The sequence below is a fragment of the Salmo trutta genome, chromosome 2 (assembly GCF_901001165.1).
Source record: "Salmo trutta chromosome 2, fSalTru1.1, whole genome shotgun sequence".
In the NCBI taxonomy this organism is placed as follows: domain Eukaryota; kingdom Metazoa; phylum Chordata; class Actinopteri; order Salmoniformes; family Salmonidae; genus Salmo; species Salmo trutta.
Genome location: NC_042958.1, coordinates 33,339,698 through 33,359,802, shown reverse-complemented (window position 1 = coordinate 33,359,802; position 20,105 = coordinate 33,339,698). Strand labels below are relative to the sequence as shown.

At 43.2% G+C, this 20,105-nt stretch overlaps 1 protein-coding gene across 2 annotated transcripts in view; it reads left to right on the top strand.

Moving 5' to 3' along the window:
* The window catches only part of LOC115154239 (ubiquitin-protein ligase E3C), a 40,567-nt gene that overhangs the window by 8,658 nt on the left and 11,804 nt on the right, over positions 1-20,105 (top strand). For both annotated transcript variants that reach the window (XM_029700264.1, XM_029700273.1), the window contains exons 12-19: positions 3,023-3,109; positions 3,392-3,555; positions 4,633-4,859; positions 7,366-7,470; positions 7,970-8,057; positions 16,029-16,126; positions 16,446-16,578; positions 17,415-17,662. In XM_029700264.1, the coding sequence (XP_029556124.1) occupies positions 3,023-3,109; positions 3,392-3,555; positions 4,633-4,859; positions 7,366-7,470; positions 7,970-8,057; positions 16,029-16,126; positions 16,446-16,578; positions 17,415-17,662 (1,150 nt within the window). The remainder of the gene's footprint in view (positions 1-3,022; positions 3,110-3,391; positions 3,556-4,632; positions 4,860-7,365; positions 7,471-7,969; positions 8,058-16,028; positions 16,127-16,445; positions 16,579-17,414; positions 17,663-20,105) is intronic.

Sequence of the window (20,105 nt, the reverse complement as noted above, 5' to 3'; positions counted from 1 at the left end):
TGGCTATTGTTTAGGGCTGGAGAGTTACCTGGGTCGTATTCACTAGAAACCAAACGAAAGCAAACAGGCTGGAACGGGAGAAAGTCTACCTGAATTTGTCCGATAAGAAACCTTCATCTTCATTGCAGAACGTTTTAAGTTGCAAAAATGTTTGTGACGGTTAGGAATACAATCCTGTGTGATCTCATGCTAGACTTGATTCAGGCAACATTCAAGCTAACCTTTAGAACCCAAATGTCTCTCAAAAACGATACTAGAGAAGATGCATTGATTTGCTTACCAAATCAGTTGTTGGAAAAGGCCTAGAATCCTCCCTAAGAAATTTCTCTCATTTTTACAGCTTCCTTTCGTCCAACTGCTTTTACCATAAATTTTACCTCTTGTCCTCCATCATTATCGGATATCTGTACAAAATAATTAGCTCACTGTGGAAGATTAATTAGTGGCGAAGTGGATGGGATACCTTTACAAGAGGCTAAAGGGAGCAAATTGCATCCTGGGCCTGATTTACTGCGTATAAAAAAGAGCTTGTCTGCCCAGCCCGGCCCTCCCGTCTCCCACCTCATGCCCGGCGGCAAGCCCAGCGCAATGCCTCGAATAAATATGTATATTTTTCTTTGCTTCCATCTTCTTATTAGAGCTCTAAGATGTAGGCCCTGTATTTTCAGTAAGATCTTTTACTTCAGATTTAATCATACGATTTAAGATTTAAAAAAATTATTAATTTACACCGTTTTGGTTGCTATAATCTTTGTCTTTGGTGTTGGGAGGTTAAATGTGTGTAATTTCAAGTTAATTGATTAATGTTTGGTATTTGTTGTAATTTCACTGATATGTTATTTACCCTTGGCCTGAGGTGGCTCTCTGTCCCTAACTGATGTTCACTGACAACTGGAAGTGCTAGCAAGCCTCTGTCCTTAATTCGTTTTTGAGCGCTTGATGTGATTGTGGAGTTGACATGAGATAATGACGCTCGGGCAATGAGAACACACTCTTTCTGCCACTGGCACTAACTCGCAGGCCCTTATGAATTAAGCTAGTTTAACATAAAGCCAGTTATTATCACAATTACTATTAAAGGTAATTTTCGATTGAGCCGACATATGCAGCGTTTACCGTGAATGCAATCTCTGCTAAAGCAGGAACATTACATTACTATCGCGCTGTAGCGCAGCTCTTCAGTGGTTCAGATTGAATTGAGCCCTTTCCCTTTTATTTTGCCTAGTTTTCTCTTTTTCTGCGAGCATACGTAAATTCTTGCATTATGTCTACATAAAATAATCTGTTTTGGCCATCAAGGTAATTTTTGTGGGGACACACACACATACACACACACACAACCCTTTTTGATGCCTGTGATTGTATTTATTAGTGCCTTCATTTCCTGATTGAAATGGAGCTTTGATTTCTAGCAGGCCGTATATCAGGCTGTCAGTCAGCATTTTATTGCTCTGTTGCCCATTTCAATCAAACACCCGGCCGCACACTGTAAAGGCCCAGAGCACTGTGCTATACCTGGCTCCTGTCCTCTTTTGTACTGACGGATGGGGGGGGCCTTGGCAGAAACAATTTATCAAGCATATAGAGAGTTGTCACTCGTTTTACCCCCCCCCCCCCCCCCCCCCCCCCCCCCGAAGGATAATTAAAATTTTTCAGCCTTTCAAATAATCTCTGCTGCTCAATGGTGAACGAGGGTGTGCCCTAAATGTCACCCTATTCCCTACACAGTACACGACTTTAGACCAGAGCCCTATGGGTCCTGGTCAAAAGTAGTGCACTATATAGGGAATTGGGATGCACTCTTAGAGATTGGAGGCCGACACCAACATTAGTTTATTTATGTGAGATTCCATCCACTTCCCATTCCCTCTCTCTGTTCTGTCAACGTTTTTTTTACAAGATCAGCTTTTAAACCATATCTCTCTGTTTTGTTTTCTCTCTCATGAGTTAGACACTTGTTTTTCATCGTCTCTTGTTTTGTTGCTTCTTTTTAAAAAAAAGTATTTATTCCACATTTTAATAGGATTTATATATTTTTTTGTTGGTTGTATTTTGCTAGTTGTTTAGGATTAAAAAGAGGGGATTAACGTCAATGCATTACATCAACCTTTACCCCTCAACATGACAGTAGAAGGAGATTGCCTGCCCTTATTAACAGGCTTCCTTATAGGTGACAATACCCTATCCCGTTAGACAGAGGCCCATTTATAAGCAAGGGGCTTTTATTTTGTTTTCAGCTGAATTACTGCATTGGCGTTACCTGTTGTTAACCCTCGGTGTTAAAGAAACACACACACAATCAAGCACTTTCACACTCGGGTGCCATGGGCCGTTAGTTAGGCCGGCCGGAGTGTCGGGATGAGGGTTCAGTGGGAGCGTTCCAAATGGCACCCTATTCCCTACATAGTGCACTACTTTTGACCAGGGCCCATAGGGCACTATAGGGAATAGGTTGCCATCGTGATGCAGCCAGTGGCTCACCCACGCACCCCCTCCCTCCCTCTTTCCCCTGTGTTTTCATGTAATTCAGGGAGAGTGTGGAAGCGTGCTGGCGCGCCGAGGTCATTGTGAGGGCTATGCCCCCCCCATCCCTTCTCCTCTATTGTCCCCATCGTTGCCATTAAGTTAAATGGGGCTCCTGCAGGAAGCCAGAGGGCCTGTTTATGACCCAGGGCCGAGCTCCTCCTCGCCAGCAACTAGTTTACTAATGGAAGGTGCCTCGTCTAAATAAAGCTTAATGGGTCGTTTAATCTTTTTTTCGTCACGGAAAAGGGAGAGAGGAGAATGAAGGGGGAGAGAAAGGGCCAAGAAGGAAGATTCCTGGAGGATGCTGCTGTTCAACAGCTTTTACTAGTATTTTTCCATCTTTATTTGTGTCCTCTAGTTAATTGGTCAATGTTGACGATCTCCGCCTTGGAGGGCATCGAGGCAGAGCGATTTATACGTTTACAGACGAGTACATTGTCAACCCTTTAGACATATGCATCTTTTTAGGCCTGTCTTTTTATTTTGTCCCCTCCAGGCTTCTGTACAGTTTAGCGTTCAACGCACGTTTCCTGAGGCATCTCTGGCACCTGATACAGTCCATGACTACCAAAATGATAACAGGGTGAGTTGATTGAATGTTGGTCAGGGGCTGTTTGTATCAAGCGTCTCGGTTTAGGAGTGCTGATCTTGGATCAGGTCCACCCCTGTCCATGTCATCTTATTCATTGTGATTTAAAAGGCCAAACTGATCCTAAATCAGTACTCCTGCTTTGAGACACTTGATATATGCAGCCCTGAACACAGTGACAGACCTTGGTGGGCTGTCGGTGAATGTAAGCCAATTCAATGTGCACCATTGGCATAAATTCCCAGGTAAATATAGCGAGTCTCTCTTCCCCCCCAGGTCCATGGTTCCACTGCTGCAGGTCATCTCTCGGGGGTCTCCCATGTCTCTGGAAGACTCCAATCGCATCATTCCCCTCTTCTATCTCTTCAGTTCCCTCTTCAGTCACTCGCTCATCTCTGTGCACGACAGCGAGTTCTTTGGCTACCCCATGGAAGGTCATGGTAGGCCACTCCCTCTGTACTATTCCCTATGCACTACTTTTGACCAGGGCCCATAGGGTGCCATTTTGGGTGCAGACCTAGGCTCAAAATCACCTGCCTCTTGTTTTGAATCAGGGTGCAGCTGACATTGTATTTTACTTTGCATTTAAATGCTTCTACACATGTACACTGAGTGTACAAATCATTAAGCACAACTTCCTAATATTGAGTTGTACCCCCTTTTGCCCTCAGAACAGCCTCAATTCATCGGGGCCTGGACTCTACAAGGTGTAAAAAGCGATCCACAGGGATGCCGGCCCATTTTGACGCCAATGCTTCCCACAGTTGTGTCAAGTTGGCTGGATGTCCTTTGGGTAGTGCACCATTCTTGATACACTTGGGAAACTGTTGAGTGTGAAAAACCCAGCAGCATTGCAGTTCTTGACACGAATTGGTGCACCTGGCACCTACTACCATACCTCGTTCAAAGGCACTTCAAATCTCGTCTCGCCCATTCACCCCCTGAATGGCGCACATAAACAATCCATGCCTCAATTGTCTCAAGGCTTAAAAATACTTGAAACTGTCTCCTCCCTTTCATCTATTCTGATTTGAAGTGAATTTAACAAGTGACATTGATAAGGGATCATAGACTGACCAAGTGAATGCAGGTTGAACCTATGTCATGTAAAAAAATTTTACACTCAGTGTATTTTTATCCAGATGGATAGTCTCATAAGTCTGTCTAATATTCATTGGGCAACAACAGTAAGAGATATAGGGTGACATTTTCCTCCTGGCAAAGACAGCTGTGCTGTGAACGAACGCACAGGTAGAAATAACTGGAGCTCCGATACTGTACCTCACGATTGCGTTGCGTAAGGTGTGTAAATCGCGCTTTTGATTAAATCTCCGGTTGAACTAAAGTTCTTTCTCATGGAAATTGGAACAAAAGTTGTGCTGCATAATTCATAATTTAACTTAGTGCATTAGCTCACGGCACAGTTGTCTTTGAGAGAGGAAAATGTCGCCTGCACTGTGTTCAATGGCTGAGTGACGGGGAACAACCGTCCATTCCTCCTGTCCACCCGTTTTCAGGCCACAGCAATACGTCCATGATGCCGTTCACATTGTCCGAGCTGGTGACCCTGTCTCGGTTACTAAGGGACGCTTGTCTGGGCATTATCAAGCTGGCCTACCCAGAGACCAAGACGGAGCACCGCGAGGAGTACATGGCCGCCTTCCGCAGCGTGGGGGTCAAGACAAACACAGAGGTGCAGCAGCGCATCCTGGCCGAGCAGAAACGTTGGGTCCAGCTCTTCAAGGTGATTGCCCACCCATCGCCCCGGCATGGTCAGGGTCATATTCATTACTCCCACTGTAGCAAAACTTTTTACAACGGGAAAGGCATACGAGCTTTTCTTATTGGACAAATTTCAGGTAGTCCCTCCCCTTTGTGACTCGTTTTCTTCCGTTTTGCTCCTAGTGAATGCGACCCAGGCAGTGGCTCCACATCTAATTGAGGTTTTTGATACGGTCCTATGTTTGCAAAATAGTGCGAAACACGTTTTCTGAAATCTAACATTTAGATGCCTCCCAACTGGCTTGAGTCCTTACTCTTGTAACGGATTTGGAAAATGGTTACATGCTAGTGTATTCAGTGTCCTCTTGAATGCCCTCTTTTTAAAAGTACAATGCAGCCGTATTTCACTATCACATCATTTCTGGGTAACAATTAAGTACCTTACTGTGATTGTTTTCAATTAAAATGGTCAAAAAGAAGCAAAAATAGCTTCTTAGCAAAGGGCAATTTCTCAAGCAAGACTTTTGTTAGGACTGTCTGGGAGTGGTTTGAGTGGGGATTGGAAAACTGAAAAATAGCTGTTATTGGCAGAGATGTTTAGAACTCTCTTATTGGTCTATTAACTAATTTACAGCATAGTGACATCACCATGGAAAGCCAGAACTCCATCCCACTAAAACAGGCTGAAGTTTCAGTTGGTCTTTTCAAACTGCTCTTACACTAAAAGGGCATTATCATAATTTTCACAATTTCACAATATTTTTCCAACTTCATAGTGTGGAAATATATATAAACACAGGAAAACCACGTTTTTGACTGCACTGTGCCTTTAAAATGTCTTATTTTGACTTTGGATTCTCTCATAGCCTTTACAAAAATGTGTCGATCAGCAACAGAGCATGCATGGCTAAATTCACACAAGGAAGAGCAAAGGGGGTTGAATGAGGACATATATTGTCTGTTTACTGAAAGGAAATGAGGCAGATAACAACAATAGGTTAATTCGCCACTCGTCAGGCCTCTCTCATCTTTACCTCCCTCTCCTTCACTCTATCCTCCTCCCTCTTTCTCTCTCTTTCCCTGTAACGGTAATTAAGCGACTTCATTCTTGGCTTTGAATTTGAGAGAGGGCCTCGAAGGTGAGCGATGCTTTCTTTCAGCCGAGGTGTTGGCCGTGTACAAATGCGGCAGGAATTTCATAACAGATCGAGGAGCGCAAACACCGTCAGCTAAAACGACCCATTAAAGAAGTGGGAGAGCAGGGGAAAGGCATTTTCCAAATTGAACGGGGCTGGATTTACAGTCGTTTTAACGCCGCTGACCCCCTAACACGCTAATGTTTGGTTCGAGTCATCAGCCGTCCCTCGACCATCTTTTATCGCCCCCATTGTCGAGCTATCTATATAATTGAAAGAAGTTAATTTAATGAAAATGATCAACTAAGCTTGTATTAATATTGCTAATGGACCTTCTCTTCTTGGCTATGTTTGGAGAGGGATGTCACGGTGGAGTTTGGGAAAGGCCCATTAAGGCGTGCACTTAACCCGATGGGCTAATTAAGGAATGCTTATTCATTCCTCGGAGTAGGGGCTATGTCTCCGAGCCCATCGTCCGCGCCACGAACAGCGTTTTGCACTCCCCATTATTACTGAGAATACCGACTCCAGTCGTCGCTGATGACTGCTCGAGATTGATCGCGTCCCGTATGAAAACGTTGTGCGTTTTAAAAATAACATTTTCATTCAAACGATGTTGCCTGCTTACTGTATTAAATTGTTTCAAGGTAATTACGTGACTGACTACTCCTCCTAGCTAGTGCCGGTAATGACTGTGGAGTGAGATTATGGAAAGGATCAATATAGACGTAACAAGTTCAGTCTTTACAGTGGAGTACTTATCAACTTCTGTCTAACATTCATATCCCAACACTGCACACAGTAAGACATGGGATAGGAGGCAACAAATCCATGTTTTTCACAGGACAGGAACATGTTTTTAGGACAGGACAGTTAAAGATTGACATTTTTTGTTATTGACGGTACTGGACAGGAATAAATATCCCAACAACTCTCACCCTGACCCTAACTCACAGTACAACAGAGTTACACCGGTCAAAATGTTGCTCTTGGTCACGTGGCTGATGTCTATTAACTCTGGTGCTGGACATGGAGGGACGACTCCAGCCATTTCTCTTTTATACTATTGTTATGGCACGCTAATGGCTCAACTCGCAAATAGTTTTAGAGGAAGCAGCTTGTCTAGCCTCCACATAGGTTTTGTTTCTTTGTAAACAAACTAATCTGTTAAAATGACACATTTGTCGTGTTTTAAAATGTCTGGTATGTTTAACTTTTGGTTTCACTTATGTATTTTGTTGCACTTTCACTTATTCATTACATAACCAGCATATTTTCATTTGTTTTTATATGAAGTAGAGAGACTGAGAAAGAACAGAGGGAGTGGTTTTGTTCTCACAGTCCTGAGTGACTGACTTTTATTTGTGTTGTTTATTGCTATTTCTTTTGCAGGTCATCACTAACTTGGTAAAGATGGTGAAGGCTCGTGACATCAGACGACCATTCTGTCCAGCAGGCCATTGGCTTGCTGAAGAGGTCAACATCCGAGCAGATAAGGTAACCGTGCTCTCGGCCATTACGTCAGACTTGTTGCCCTTAATGAGTTTATCCGTCTTATCATTAATATGCTTTACTCAATAACACTTCACTGACACTTCATTTGAACAATCCACCTGTATGACTGCATACAGGACTTATGAAACACCGTTTTAGTTTATATATGTTACAACGACATCTACGGGATGCATGCAATGTCATGAACTGAGCTACTGAGATGTAGCTTTAGGAGTATCAATGTAAATGGTGTTAAAATGGATCGAATACGTTAACTTTATTTTCCAATTACATGGACATTCATTTTGTGAGGTCAGCATACAAATTACACTAAAACAATACATTATAGTACATGCAGTACAAAAATACTGGCAAGTGACCATACACGTATACGTAGTCCCTGTGGCATACTGTCAGGACATGTATTGGGTCCACGTTATGTCCTTTGTAGGATGTTGTTAATATAGTCATGCTGACTGGAGCCGTGCTCGTCCCCCTCCAGGTGACCCAGTTGTACGTCCCTTCAGCCAGACACGTGTGGAGGACGCGGAGGATGGGACGCATCGGACCCCTGCAGTCCACACTGGATGGTACGATACAATATAGTAGCCCCAAAAAGTAGTTCCTGTTATGCATTAACGAAGACGGTGGGAAACCCTGTGCATCCTAGCTATCCGGTATATAACTGCGCATATCCAGCTAGTGTTGGCATGGGGGAAGTGTGTCATGTTTTCCTATGGGAAACATGAACAGTTCCCTGTCTTAGTAATACGTGTCTTTGGCATTAACCAACCACTGATGGTCGTCACAGATTTTAGAAGTACAGTGAAATACCCTAATTGGGGTATAGGGAACACTGTGTGACCTCTGGTAAATTAAGCTCTTAGGTCAGCTCAGCTGTAATCTCAGGTTTGTTGTTTTCCTTCGAGTCACTCCAAAATGCCTCAGCGAAGTGCCAGGGAGGGCAATGGGCCGAGAGAGACAGCCAGGCTCTTATGCCCTTTAATTTAGAGCTGCATCGCGGGCCTCCGGCAGTGGGCAGAGAGAGCTGGTGTGAAAACAAACAGATAACAATGCGTGTATGATCTGCCTAATGCCACTCCGGCCAGCCCCAATACCTAGATCAATTCAATTAGCCTGAGAGTCCTGATGAGCGCAGCCACATCTGGCTGTATATTTGTCTATCCTTTCTTCATTTCCTTAAATGGACAGGCCCTCGGGTGATGAATGGCCAACGTATTGACCACTCCGGGCCATATTTCTCCTCAAAGATGGAAACCTGATGGGCGAAATGCAGATGGGATTGACTAATTGAGCAGAAGAATTGAGCTCTAAGGGAGACAATGAAGGGGTGGAGAATGGCAGTTTAACTTTGCTTTTGTGGCAGTTTTTGGTTCTAAACGGTTCTGAATGGCGAGTTTAATACAAAACAAACATCCACTTAATGGAAACGGCCGGGCATGTTGGACGGGCAGCTCACAGTTGCGTTAATTGAAAGTGTGTGTTAGTGAGGAAGGGGAAGTCGAGGCAGGATTGAGCACTCTTTAATGGGCTGCCTGTAAACAGTCAGCTGGGTGGAGAGAGGGGGCCTAGCATGTTTGTAGTCGGGTAGGGAGTAGGGTTAGCAGGTATGCAGGATGGGGGGCAACTGGAGAAATGGAAGGATTGGGTTATCGGTGTTTGGCCCCCTCCATGAATACGCGTCTGGGTTTTCTGTTCAGTGTTTGTCATTAGGGAGATTCAGGTCAAGAGTGTGGGGTTTAGATTCTGGTAGTGGGAAAGAGAAACCTCTGTGCAGCCTGGTCAGCATCTATCCACACACTGTGTGGTCATGGAAACCCTACATGGGGCTTTTAGGAAGCCCTACATGGGGCTTTTATTAGATGGGTGGATGAATTGGAGCCGGATGGATAGATAACTAGATGGAGGATCAGATTGATGAATGGGAGGATAGTGTGGATAGATGGGTTAATTGATGAAGTGAAGATGGATGGATAAATGAATAAATATCTAGATGGATAGGTGGAAGACAGACATATTGACTGTTACAGAGCAGTTTAAGCCAACGTTGTACTGTATTGTATGTAGAGTCATGCACGGGTCAGCTTTTTGGAGCCGACCCACGCCGGCCACATCAATTCCGAGCCCCACCCGATATCCGACATCAGGACAGATTTTTCTCCACAACCTGACCCACCTGCATAGAATTGTTCCCGAGAGCCGATTCGTGACCTGCCAAATAACATCAATTTCTTTAGTTGCTTTTATGACTCCAGAGTAGTAGACTATTAGTGTATTCCCCCGCATGAATGAATTTGTCTGCATGTCTATTCAGCGTTTGGATAAAAGGAAACCATGCCACGAATTAAGAACGATAGGCCTATCTTTTTATTTTCTTGATGCGATGCGGCACATTGACAAATCAGTTCTCTTTGAAAAAGAGCCTTCTAACTAGCCTTCTACTCACCTAATGAAAGCCTATAGCTGACATAAGACAACAATACCTTGACATTCAATATTTAGATAAATAGTTTAATTAAAACATAATCAACAATTCCCAGAATCTAATAGGCTATAGGCTGCAAAAATAGCCAACATTTAGTAGGCTACTCAAACTTTTACCAGCCGCACCGGTTCAAACTTAAATGGCCTGTGTATGGTCAAAAACTGGTACGCTCAATGCTGTCGGGGGTACGTGTTTTATTTATATATATATATATATATATATATATATATATATATATATATATATTTATCCATCCATATATAATAAATAAATGGACTGTTTGAAAATATGAAGAATATATATATATATCTTTTTTTCTCTTCATATTTTCAAACAGTCCATTTATTTTTTCTAACGGGGCTATACATTTGGGTGAGGTTTTTTTCTCGCCTGAGTAGCCTCGTTTCACTTCCAAAAATAAAATTAAACCATCTAGTGTTCAGCGAAATAACAACACAATGTCAAATACAGGTAGCCTAGTCAAATAATGAACATCCAAACACATGTTACTCTTTCACGGGAATTCCACTAATGGTCCGTATGTAGCCAAACGTAGCTGCTGCTCCTGTTGGTATCTGTACTGATGGCGCAAAAGCCATGACAGGGAGACATAGTGGAGTGGTAACGTGCATGCAAGCAGTTGCTCCCGACGCCACTTGGGTACACTGCAGCATCCACCGAAAGGCTCTTGCTGCCAAGGGAATGCCTGACCGCTTGAAAGACGTTTTGGACACTACAGTGAAAATGGTTAACTTTGTTAAAGCAAGGCCCCTGAACTCGCGTGTATTTTCTGCACTATGCAATGATATGGGCAGTAACCGTGTAACGCTTTTACAACATACAGAAGTGCGCTGGTTATCAAGGGGCAAAGTATTGACACGTTTTTCTTATTTGAGAGACAAGCTTAAAGTTTTTTTTACTGACCATAATTTTCACTTGTCTGACCGCTTGCATGATGACGAGTTTCTCATACGACTGGCCTATCTGGGTGATGTTTTTTCTCACCTGAATGATCTGAATTAGAGGTCGACCGATTTAATCGGAATGGCCGATTTAATTAGGGACGATTTCAAGTTTTCATAACAATCGGTAATCGGTATTTTTGGACACCAATTTGCAGATAAAAAAAAGAAAGAAAGAATTATACACCTTTATTTAGGCAAGTCAGTTAAGAACACATTCTTATTTTCAATGACGGCCTAGGAACAGTGGGTTAACTGCCTTGTTCAGGGGCAGAAGGACAGATTTTTACCTTGTCAGCTCGGGGATTCGTTTTTGCTGCCTTCCGGTTACTAGTCCAACGCTCTAACCACCTGCCTTGCATTGCACTCCACAAGGAGCCTGCGTGGCAGGCTGACTACCTGTTACGCGAGGGCAGCAAGAAGCCAAGGTACGTTGCTAGCTAGCATTAAACTTATCTTATAAAAAACAATCAATCTTAACATAATCACTAGTTAACTACACATGGTTGATGATATTACTAGTTTATCTAGCGTGTCCTGCATTGCATATAATCGATGCGGTGCCTGTTAATTTCTCATTGAATCACAGCCTACTTCGACAAACGAGTGATGATTTAACAAGCGCATTTTCGAAAAAAGCACTGTCGTTGCACCAGTGTACCTAACCATAAACATCAATGCCTTTCTTTAAAATCAATACATAAGTATATATTTTTAAACCTGCATATTTAGTTAATATTGCCTGCTAACATGAATTTCTTATAACTAGGGAAATTCTATCACTTCTCTTGCGTTCCGTGCAGGCAGTCAGGGTATATGCAGCAGTTTGGGCCGCCTGGCTCATTGCGAACTGTGTGAAGTCCATTTATTCCTAACAAAGGCCGTAATTAATTATGACATAGCATTGAAGGTTGTACAATGTAACAGCAATATTTAGACTTAGCGATGCCATCCGTTAGATAAAATATGGAACGGTTCCGTATTTCACTGAAAGAATAAACGTTTTGTTTTCAAAATGATAGTTTCCGGATTCGACCATTTTAATGACCAAAGGCTCGTATTTCTGTGTGTTATTATGTTATAATTAAGTCTATGATTTGATAGAGCAGTCTGACTGAGCGATGGTAGGCACCAGCAGGCTCGTTAGCATTCATTCAAACAGCACTTTTGTGCGTTTGCCAGCAGCTCTTCGCAATGCTTCAAGCATTGTGCTGTTTATGACTTCAAGCCTATCAACTCCCGAGATTAGGCTGGTGTAACCGATGTGAAATGGCTAGCTAGTTAGCGGGGTGCGCGCTAATAGCGTTACAAATGTCACTCGCTCAGAGACTTGGAGTAGTTGTTCCCCTTGCTCTGCATGGGTAACGCTGCTTCGAGGGTGGCTGTTGTTGATGTGTTCCTGGTTCGAAGCCCAGAGGAGCGAGGAGAGGGACGGAAGCTATACTGTTACACTGGCAATACTAAAGTGCCTATAAGAACATCCAATAGTCAAAGGTATTTGAAATACAAATCGTATAGCGAGAGAGAGTCCTATAATTCCTACTACAACCTAAAACTTCTTACCTGGGAATATTTGAAGACTCATGTTAAAAGGAACCACCAGCTTTCATATGTTCTGAGCAAGTAACTTAAATGTTAGCTTTTTTTACATGGCACATATTGCACTTTTACTTTCTTCTCCAACACTTTGTTTTTGCATTATTTAAACCAAATTGAACATGTTTAATTATTTATTTGAGGCTAAATTGATTTTATTTATGTATTATATTAAGTTAAAATAAGTGTTCATTCAGTATTGTTGTAATTGTCATTATTACAAATATTTTTTTTAAATCGGCCGATTAATCGGCTTTTTTGGTCCTCCAATAATCGGTACTGGCGTTGAAAAATCATAATCGGTCGACCTCTAATCTGAATCTAGGATTGCAGGGACTCTCCGCAACTACACTGCTAAAAAAAATAAAGGGAGCACTTAAACAACACAATGTAACTCCAAGTCAATCACACTTCTGTGAAATCAAACTGTCCACTTAGGAAGCAACACTGATTGACAATAAATTTCACATGCTGTTGTGCAAATGGAATAGACAACAGGTGGAAATTATAGGCAATTAGCAAGACACCCCCAATAAAGGATTGGTTCTGCAGATGGTGACCACAGACCACTTCTCAGTTCCTATGCTTCCCGGCTGATGTTTTGGTCACTTTTGAATGCTGGCGGTGCTTTCACTCTAGTGGTAGCATGAGACTGAGTCTACAACCCACACAAGTGGCTCAGGTAGTGCAGCTCATCCAGGATGGCACATCAATGCAAGCTGTGACAAGAAGGTTTGCTGTGTCTGTCAGCGTAGTGTCCAGAGCATGGAGGCTCTACCAGGAGACAGGCCAGTACATCAGGAGACGTGGAGGAGGCCGTAGGAGGGCAACAACCCAGCAGCAGGACCGCTACCTCCGCCTTTGAGCAAGGAGGAGCAGGAGAAGCACTGCCAAATCCCTACAAAATGACCTCCAGCAGGCCACAAATGTGCATGTGTCTGCTCAAACGGTCAGAAACAGACTCCATGAGGGTGGTATGAGGGCCCGACGTCCACAGGTGGGGGTTGTGCTTACAGCCCAACACCGTGCAGGACGTTTGGCATTTGCCAGAGAACACCAAGATTGGCAAATTCGCCACTGGCGCCCTGTGCTCTTCACAGATGAAAGCAGGTTCACACTGAGCACATGTGACAGATGTGACAGAGTCTGGAGACGCCGTGGAGAACGTTCTGCTGCCTGCAACATCCTCCAGCATGACCGGTTTGGCGGTGTGTCAGTCATGGTGTGGGGTGGCATTTCTTTGGGGGGCCGCACAGCCCTCCATGTGCTCGCCAGAGGTAGCCTGACTGCCATTAGCTACCGAGATGAGATCCTCAGACCCCTTGTGAGACCATATGCTGGTGCGTGCGGTTGGCCCTGGGTTCCTCCTAATGCAAGACAATGCTAGACCTCATGTGGCTGGAGTGTGTCAGCAGTTCCTGCAAGAGGAAGGCATTGATGCTATGGACTGGCCCGCCCGTTCCCCAGACCTGAATCCAATTGAGCACATCTGGGACATCATGTCTCGCTCCATCCACCAACGCCACGTTGCACCACAGACTGTCCAGGAGTTGGCGGATGCTTTAGTCCAGGTCTGGGAGGAGATCCCTCAGGAGACCATCCGCCACCTCATCAGGAGCAGGCGTTGTAGGGAGGTCATACAGGCACGTGGAGGCCACACACACTACTGAGCCTCATTTTGACTTGTTTTAAGGACATTACATCAAAGTTGGATCAGCCTGTAGTGTGGTTTTCCACTTTAATTTTGAGTGTGACTCCAAATCCAGACCTCCATGGGTTGATAAATTGGATTTCCATTGATTATTTTTGTGTGATTTTGTTGTCAGCACATTCAACTATGTAAAGAAAAAAGTATTTAATAAGAGTATTTCATTCATTCAGATCTAGGATGTGTTATTTTAGTGTTCCCTTTATTTTTTTTAGCAGTGTATATTCAATGTGCGGGACAAAATTGAGCTATGATTAAGAAGTTGGTGCTCTACTCTGTCTGCATTAACAAGAACAACACACAGGTCTTTCCATCGTTGTAAGATTTTTTGTGTGCAAATGAACTCAAGTTTATGAACAATGTCAAATGTGATATAGCAAAGCACCTGAGTGAGTTGGGTGCGCAATTACGCCGGTACCTTCCCAAAACGGATGACACAAGATTTTTTATCCCTTTAATGCCCTGCCTCCAGTCCACTTACCGATATCTGAACAAGAGAGCCTCATCAAAATTGCATATTGCAACCAGCGGTTCTGTGAAAATGTAATTTAATCAGAAGCCACTGCTAGATTTCTGGATTGGGCTGCGCTTAGAGTATCCTGCCTTGGCAAATAACGCTGTGAAGACACTGATGCCCTTTGCAACCACGTACCTATGTGCGAGTGGATTCTCGGCCCTCACTAGCATGAAAACTAAATACAGGCACAGTCTTTGTGTGGAAAATGATTTAAGACAGATTCTCTCCAATACAACCCAACATTGCAGAGTTATGTGCATCCTTTCAAGCACACCCTTCTCATTAACCTGTGGTGAGTTATTCACAATTGTTGATGAACAAATAAGTTTTTTTTATATAAGATGGTTAAATAAAGAGCAAAATTATTGATTATTATTATTTGTGCCCTGGTCCTATAAGAGCTCTTTGTCATTTCCCACGAGCCGTGTTGTGACAAAAACTCACACTCATTCTTATGTTTAATAAATGTATCATATAGTGTGTGTGTGTGTGGCTGACCCTGGTGCTAGAGGGGGTACGCAGCTGGAGGTTGAATGTTTGAAGGGGTACGGGACTATAAAAGTTTGGGAACCTCTGGTCTAAATGAACGAAAGCCTGAATTAATATAATATTTAACTGAATTATCGTAAACAAATGCCTGCTTGCACTTTTGCAGGCTGTGTATCCATCTACCGGGTGGTTGTCCTCCCTGTCCACAATGACTACAAAATCCTTCCAACCTGGGGATTTCACTCGCGCAGCACCTGTTTCCACGATGGTGTATTTCACCATCATAACCTTTCTTTCTAATTCTCCTGTTACGTTAGCCATTTTCGTGTGAGCTAGGAGTCAGGGAAAATAAACTTGGCAACATATATTGTTGCGTGGCAGAAGGGAACATAAGCACTGCACCTGGACAAATTAGGAATGTTTCAGCACCACACATAATGGACAGTTCCCTGCTCCACTCTCACTGCATAGCTGGTAGCCTAAGCCTAGGCTATGTCTGCCTCACTGCTCACGTAATGGAATTTGCAACACAATTCAACACAACAAGCTATTGGCTTTTTCTCTTAATTTGAAACGTTTCCAAACCGCAGTATAATTGTTCTGAACTGCGAGCCTCCCAGAGGGTAGGAAGAATGTTTTCATTTCACCCCCCTGCTGATTTTATTTTTTTTGTTTTGGGTTAACCGCGGGGAACTGTGGGTATTCGACCAGATGCAGGTCTCTACAGTATTGTTGTTGAAGAGGAGGGAAAAATAAAGGATGTTCTATTTTATTTTATTCTAGTGGGGATGGAGCCTCCACAGCTGTCTGTGTCTGAGGAGAGACACTTGGCCATCCTGACTGAGCTGCCTTTCGTCGTGCCCTTTGAGGAGCGAGTCAAGGTGCTCCACATCTCAGCCCTGCATATTGCTCCATGTACTTGTTATAAAACCCAAAGTCAGTTGTACAGAATAGTCTGTACAACTGACTTAATTTTCACCTCAGTTATCAATGTGTCACTATTTTAGTTATTCTAGAAGTCGCAGACATTACCTCTCAGAAACCAATTGAAGAGAAAACAAGCACATAGCATTTGTTTAAATTGTTTTATCGTCTTTATTTACTACCTCAATTAGAAATAGTCCATGTGGTCAATATAGATGTCCTATAAAACCTGGCTGGCTGTAGGTAGTCATTTAAATCTGCTTGTCCCTGGGGAAGATCTTCCAGAGACTGATCTACGCGGACAAGCGGGACGTCCAGGGAGACGGGCCGTTTCTGGACGGGATCAACGTCACCATCAGACGGAACTACATCTACGAGGACGCCTACGACAAGCTCTCCCCAGAAAACGGTACATGGTTAGGCTGAGGAGGGATACAGCTTGGTTAGAAGGGTAATGTCTCGGGCTTGGGTCCCAATAGTCTCTCCTTTCTCCCAAAGTGTGCACTTGTTCACTTCCTGTCATGGATTTGGATGGAAATTACTGGTATAATAAAGTAGTGAACGAGTGCACATTTCAGGACGCAGCCTCAGTTTCTAATATTTGTGGTCCATAAAATCCAGATTTTGTCGCAGAGGTTACAGATCCCATTAGAAATGATGGCTAGCTTTCGCATCGGTCTCGGAACTGGGATTTCACTAAAGAATAATTGTGATCGGGATTATTCCAACGGATCGCATAAAAGCGCGAAATCAATTATTTTAAGTCCCCTCTTTTGTGTTTGAATTTAAAAGAGCACTCGTGTGGCCATATGATTAAAGCGAGTAGTAGGAGACCTTGCCTTGGAGGGGCTGAAAACGATATCATTTATGTGTCTTTCTATGTTATAGCTGCTCTGATTTATCACCTCGCATGAATTATGCTGAAACGTGACCTCTTTTGATACGCTTTGATTTGAATATTCCTCAGGTCAGAGAAATCATGCCTCAATGTGGAAATGGGAGAAATAAAAACGCTAAAATAGATATTTTCCATTTTATCCCTACATATACAGTAGATTTTTAGATTGTTAATAACATAACATGCATGCGTGTATATTTCCATGTAGACTGTGCTTCTACTTTGAGTAGAATACTCTGATCTTACAGAAGAGGTGTCAGAAGTAAAATATAACAGGCCTTTTCTATATATTATATTTCTATATTAACTTCACCCCCCCCCCTCCCCCCCGTGTCCCCTGTATCCAGAGGCGGACCTGAAGAAACGTATCCGGGTGCACCTGCTCAACGCCCACGGCCTGGACGAGGCGGGCATCGATGGCGGGGGCATCTTCCGTGAATTCCTCAACGAGCTGCTCAAGTCGGGCTTCAACCCCAACCAGGGGTTCTTTAAGACCACCAACGAGGGCCTTCTCTACCCCAGCCCCACCGCCCAGATGCTGGTGGGGGACTCCTTCGCCAGACACTACTACTTCCTGGGACGGATACTGGGGAAGGTAAAGTTATCAATATAAACATTTTATGTATTTTATTGGATAGAGGCGAGACAGTGGAAAGACAGAGTTTCACAAAGGCAATGCCGACGCTGGGCAAACGTGTGCTCTTGGGGGGCGGCTCTGACCGCTAGACCACCCAGGCTGCACTGGGAAAGGTAAAGCTGTCTATTTCCAGGTCTCTGTAAAAGTCAGTGTTCTTGTGTAGTCAATACAGTGTAAAGTGAAGCCTCTAGCTAGGTTCCATTAACTTGTCCAGTGATCTTTTTGATGATATCTAGAACGTTTGAAAAGAAGGTAGATTGCCTGCCATGGGTGCGTTTCCATTGAGCTGTCTTGTCTAAAAACAGCTGGACATAATGACGTTTCACCTGAAGAAAAAAATTATCCATTTAAGCAAATTGCCATTCTGCCCTTGAGCAAGGCAGTTAACCCCCAACAACAACTGCTCCCCGGGCGCCGATGACGTGGACGTCGATTAAGGCAGCCCCCCACCTCTCTGATTCAGAGGGGTTGGGTTAAATGCGGAATACACATTTCAGTTGAATGTATTCAGCTGTACAACTAACTAGGTATCCCCATTCCCATGAACTGGCGACGGCCTGTATGCCCGGCACACCAATCAGTTTAATTTAAAAAACATTTTTTTTAACCTTTATTTAACTAGGCAAGTCAGTTAAGAACAAATTCTTACTTTCAATGACGGCCTAGGAACTGTCTTGTTCAGGGGCAGAACGACACATTTTTACCTTGTCAGCTCAGGGATTCGATCTAGCAACTTTTCGGTTACTGGCCCAACGCTCTAACCCCTAGGCTACCTGCTGCCCCATGTCTCAGGTAGCCTGCAAAAGCCGGCATGGATAGTAGTAGGGTTTACCCCATTTCGTCGATTGGTCCATTGTTTGGTCAATATGCTGTTGGTCGACCAAGATATTTTTTAGTCGAGCAGTGGCAAATATATAGAAGGAAATGATGGCACTCGAGATACCTGTCTGATTGACGCCTGTGAGTGGACTAATCCATTGCTGAGGCCTCGGGAGATAGCTCACCAGTAGTACATTTACCGTTAATTCCCATCATTTCTCATCTACATTTGTTAATGCATTCAGTATATTATTATTATTATTATTATTATTATTACAGTCTTACTGTTGTAAATGTAGGAGTGGACACGTTGTTTGCAGAGCGCACAACCTTAATCCCATTTAGGAGTTGTCAATTTCTTCATTCTTTTATTTGAAGCGCTCCTGTCCATCTTGAGTAAGGACACGCTCTTGATTATGCATAGAACTAGGCCTAGGCTACCTGGCCTGCTCACAAATGTAGGCCTAGAAATTGTGGGGATCTGGGGATCTGATACTATTTCTGATTGTCTTATCTCACCATCACTGTGGAGCTTCTCAAAGAAATGTTTTATTCATCTCAAACAGCAAGTAAACAAAGTCTGTTTTTACATTAATTGAGAATGACAATATTTCCTCAACGTAGCCTATTGGAAAAATCTTTCCGGCACTCTCCCTTTCGATAACCACTCAGCATGAAAGGGGGGGAAAAAATGTCATGCTCTGGTCAGGTGGAAACATCATAAAATAGGCCTACCTGATTACTTCTTTATCCCATGCGCAAATAGCCTACAGCTATGTCTGTCTGGAGCTCACTGGCACAGGAAACTCTTGAGGGCCCAAAATATTTTATACAATGTTGCAAGTTTGCTAGCACAAGCTTCAGGCTGACCAACTTAATAGTTGATACAATGTTTCAAGTTCCTTGAAGATGTGATTTATGGGATATTTCTTTTTATAAGGATATTTTCTACCTGCAGGCTGCAATGTTTTTATTTGTTGGCTATATGTAGGCTATTTTTACATATTGGCAATGGCAATAGAAGTTACGTTTTGATTTGTATCATTTTCATTTAGATCGAGTTTTGATTAACTACATGACATTGATTTCGAGATATGAAGACCTTATTATAAATGAAATTAAACTGGCACACAGATCAGTAGAAATGGTACGATAACGTGGCACTCCAAATGGAAAGGGTTGCCGACCGCTGGTGTAGCCTATTACCAGCAACTTCAGGAGCTTAAAGGCAGAATCTGCGAAGGCCAACAGCACCGGGCAGCAGGAGGGTCGGGAATAGTTATTTTTCCTTCTTCTGGTTAGGCTATATCATTTTATTTTTAATCGTAGTGCTTAAAGCATTTTAAAGTCCAGTAGTCTAAATATAGTTGATTTTATTCAAACATAGGGTGTGTCTATATATGGAAAAAGAAACGTTTTAACAGAACACAACAGTCGACTCTCGGTCGACCAATATTTTTTGGGGTCAGGGACAAAACATATTAGCCATTTAGGCCATTCTAATAATTGTGTGTGCCTACTTATCGCCACGGTCTGTGACATGGTGTAACTTCCACTCGTAGGCCTGGAGTTCTGAAACAAT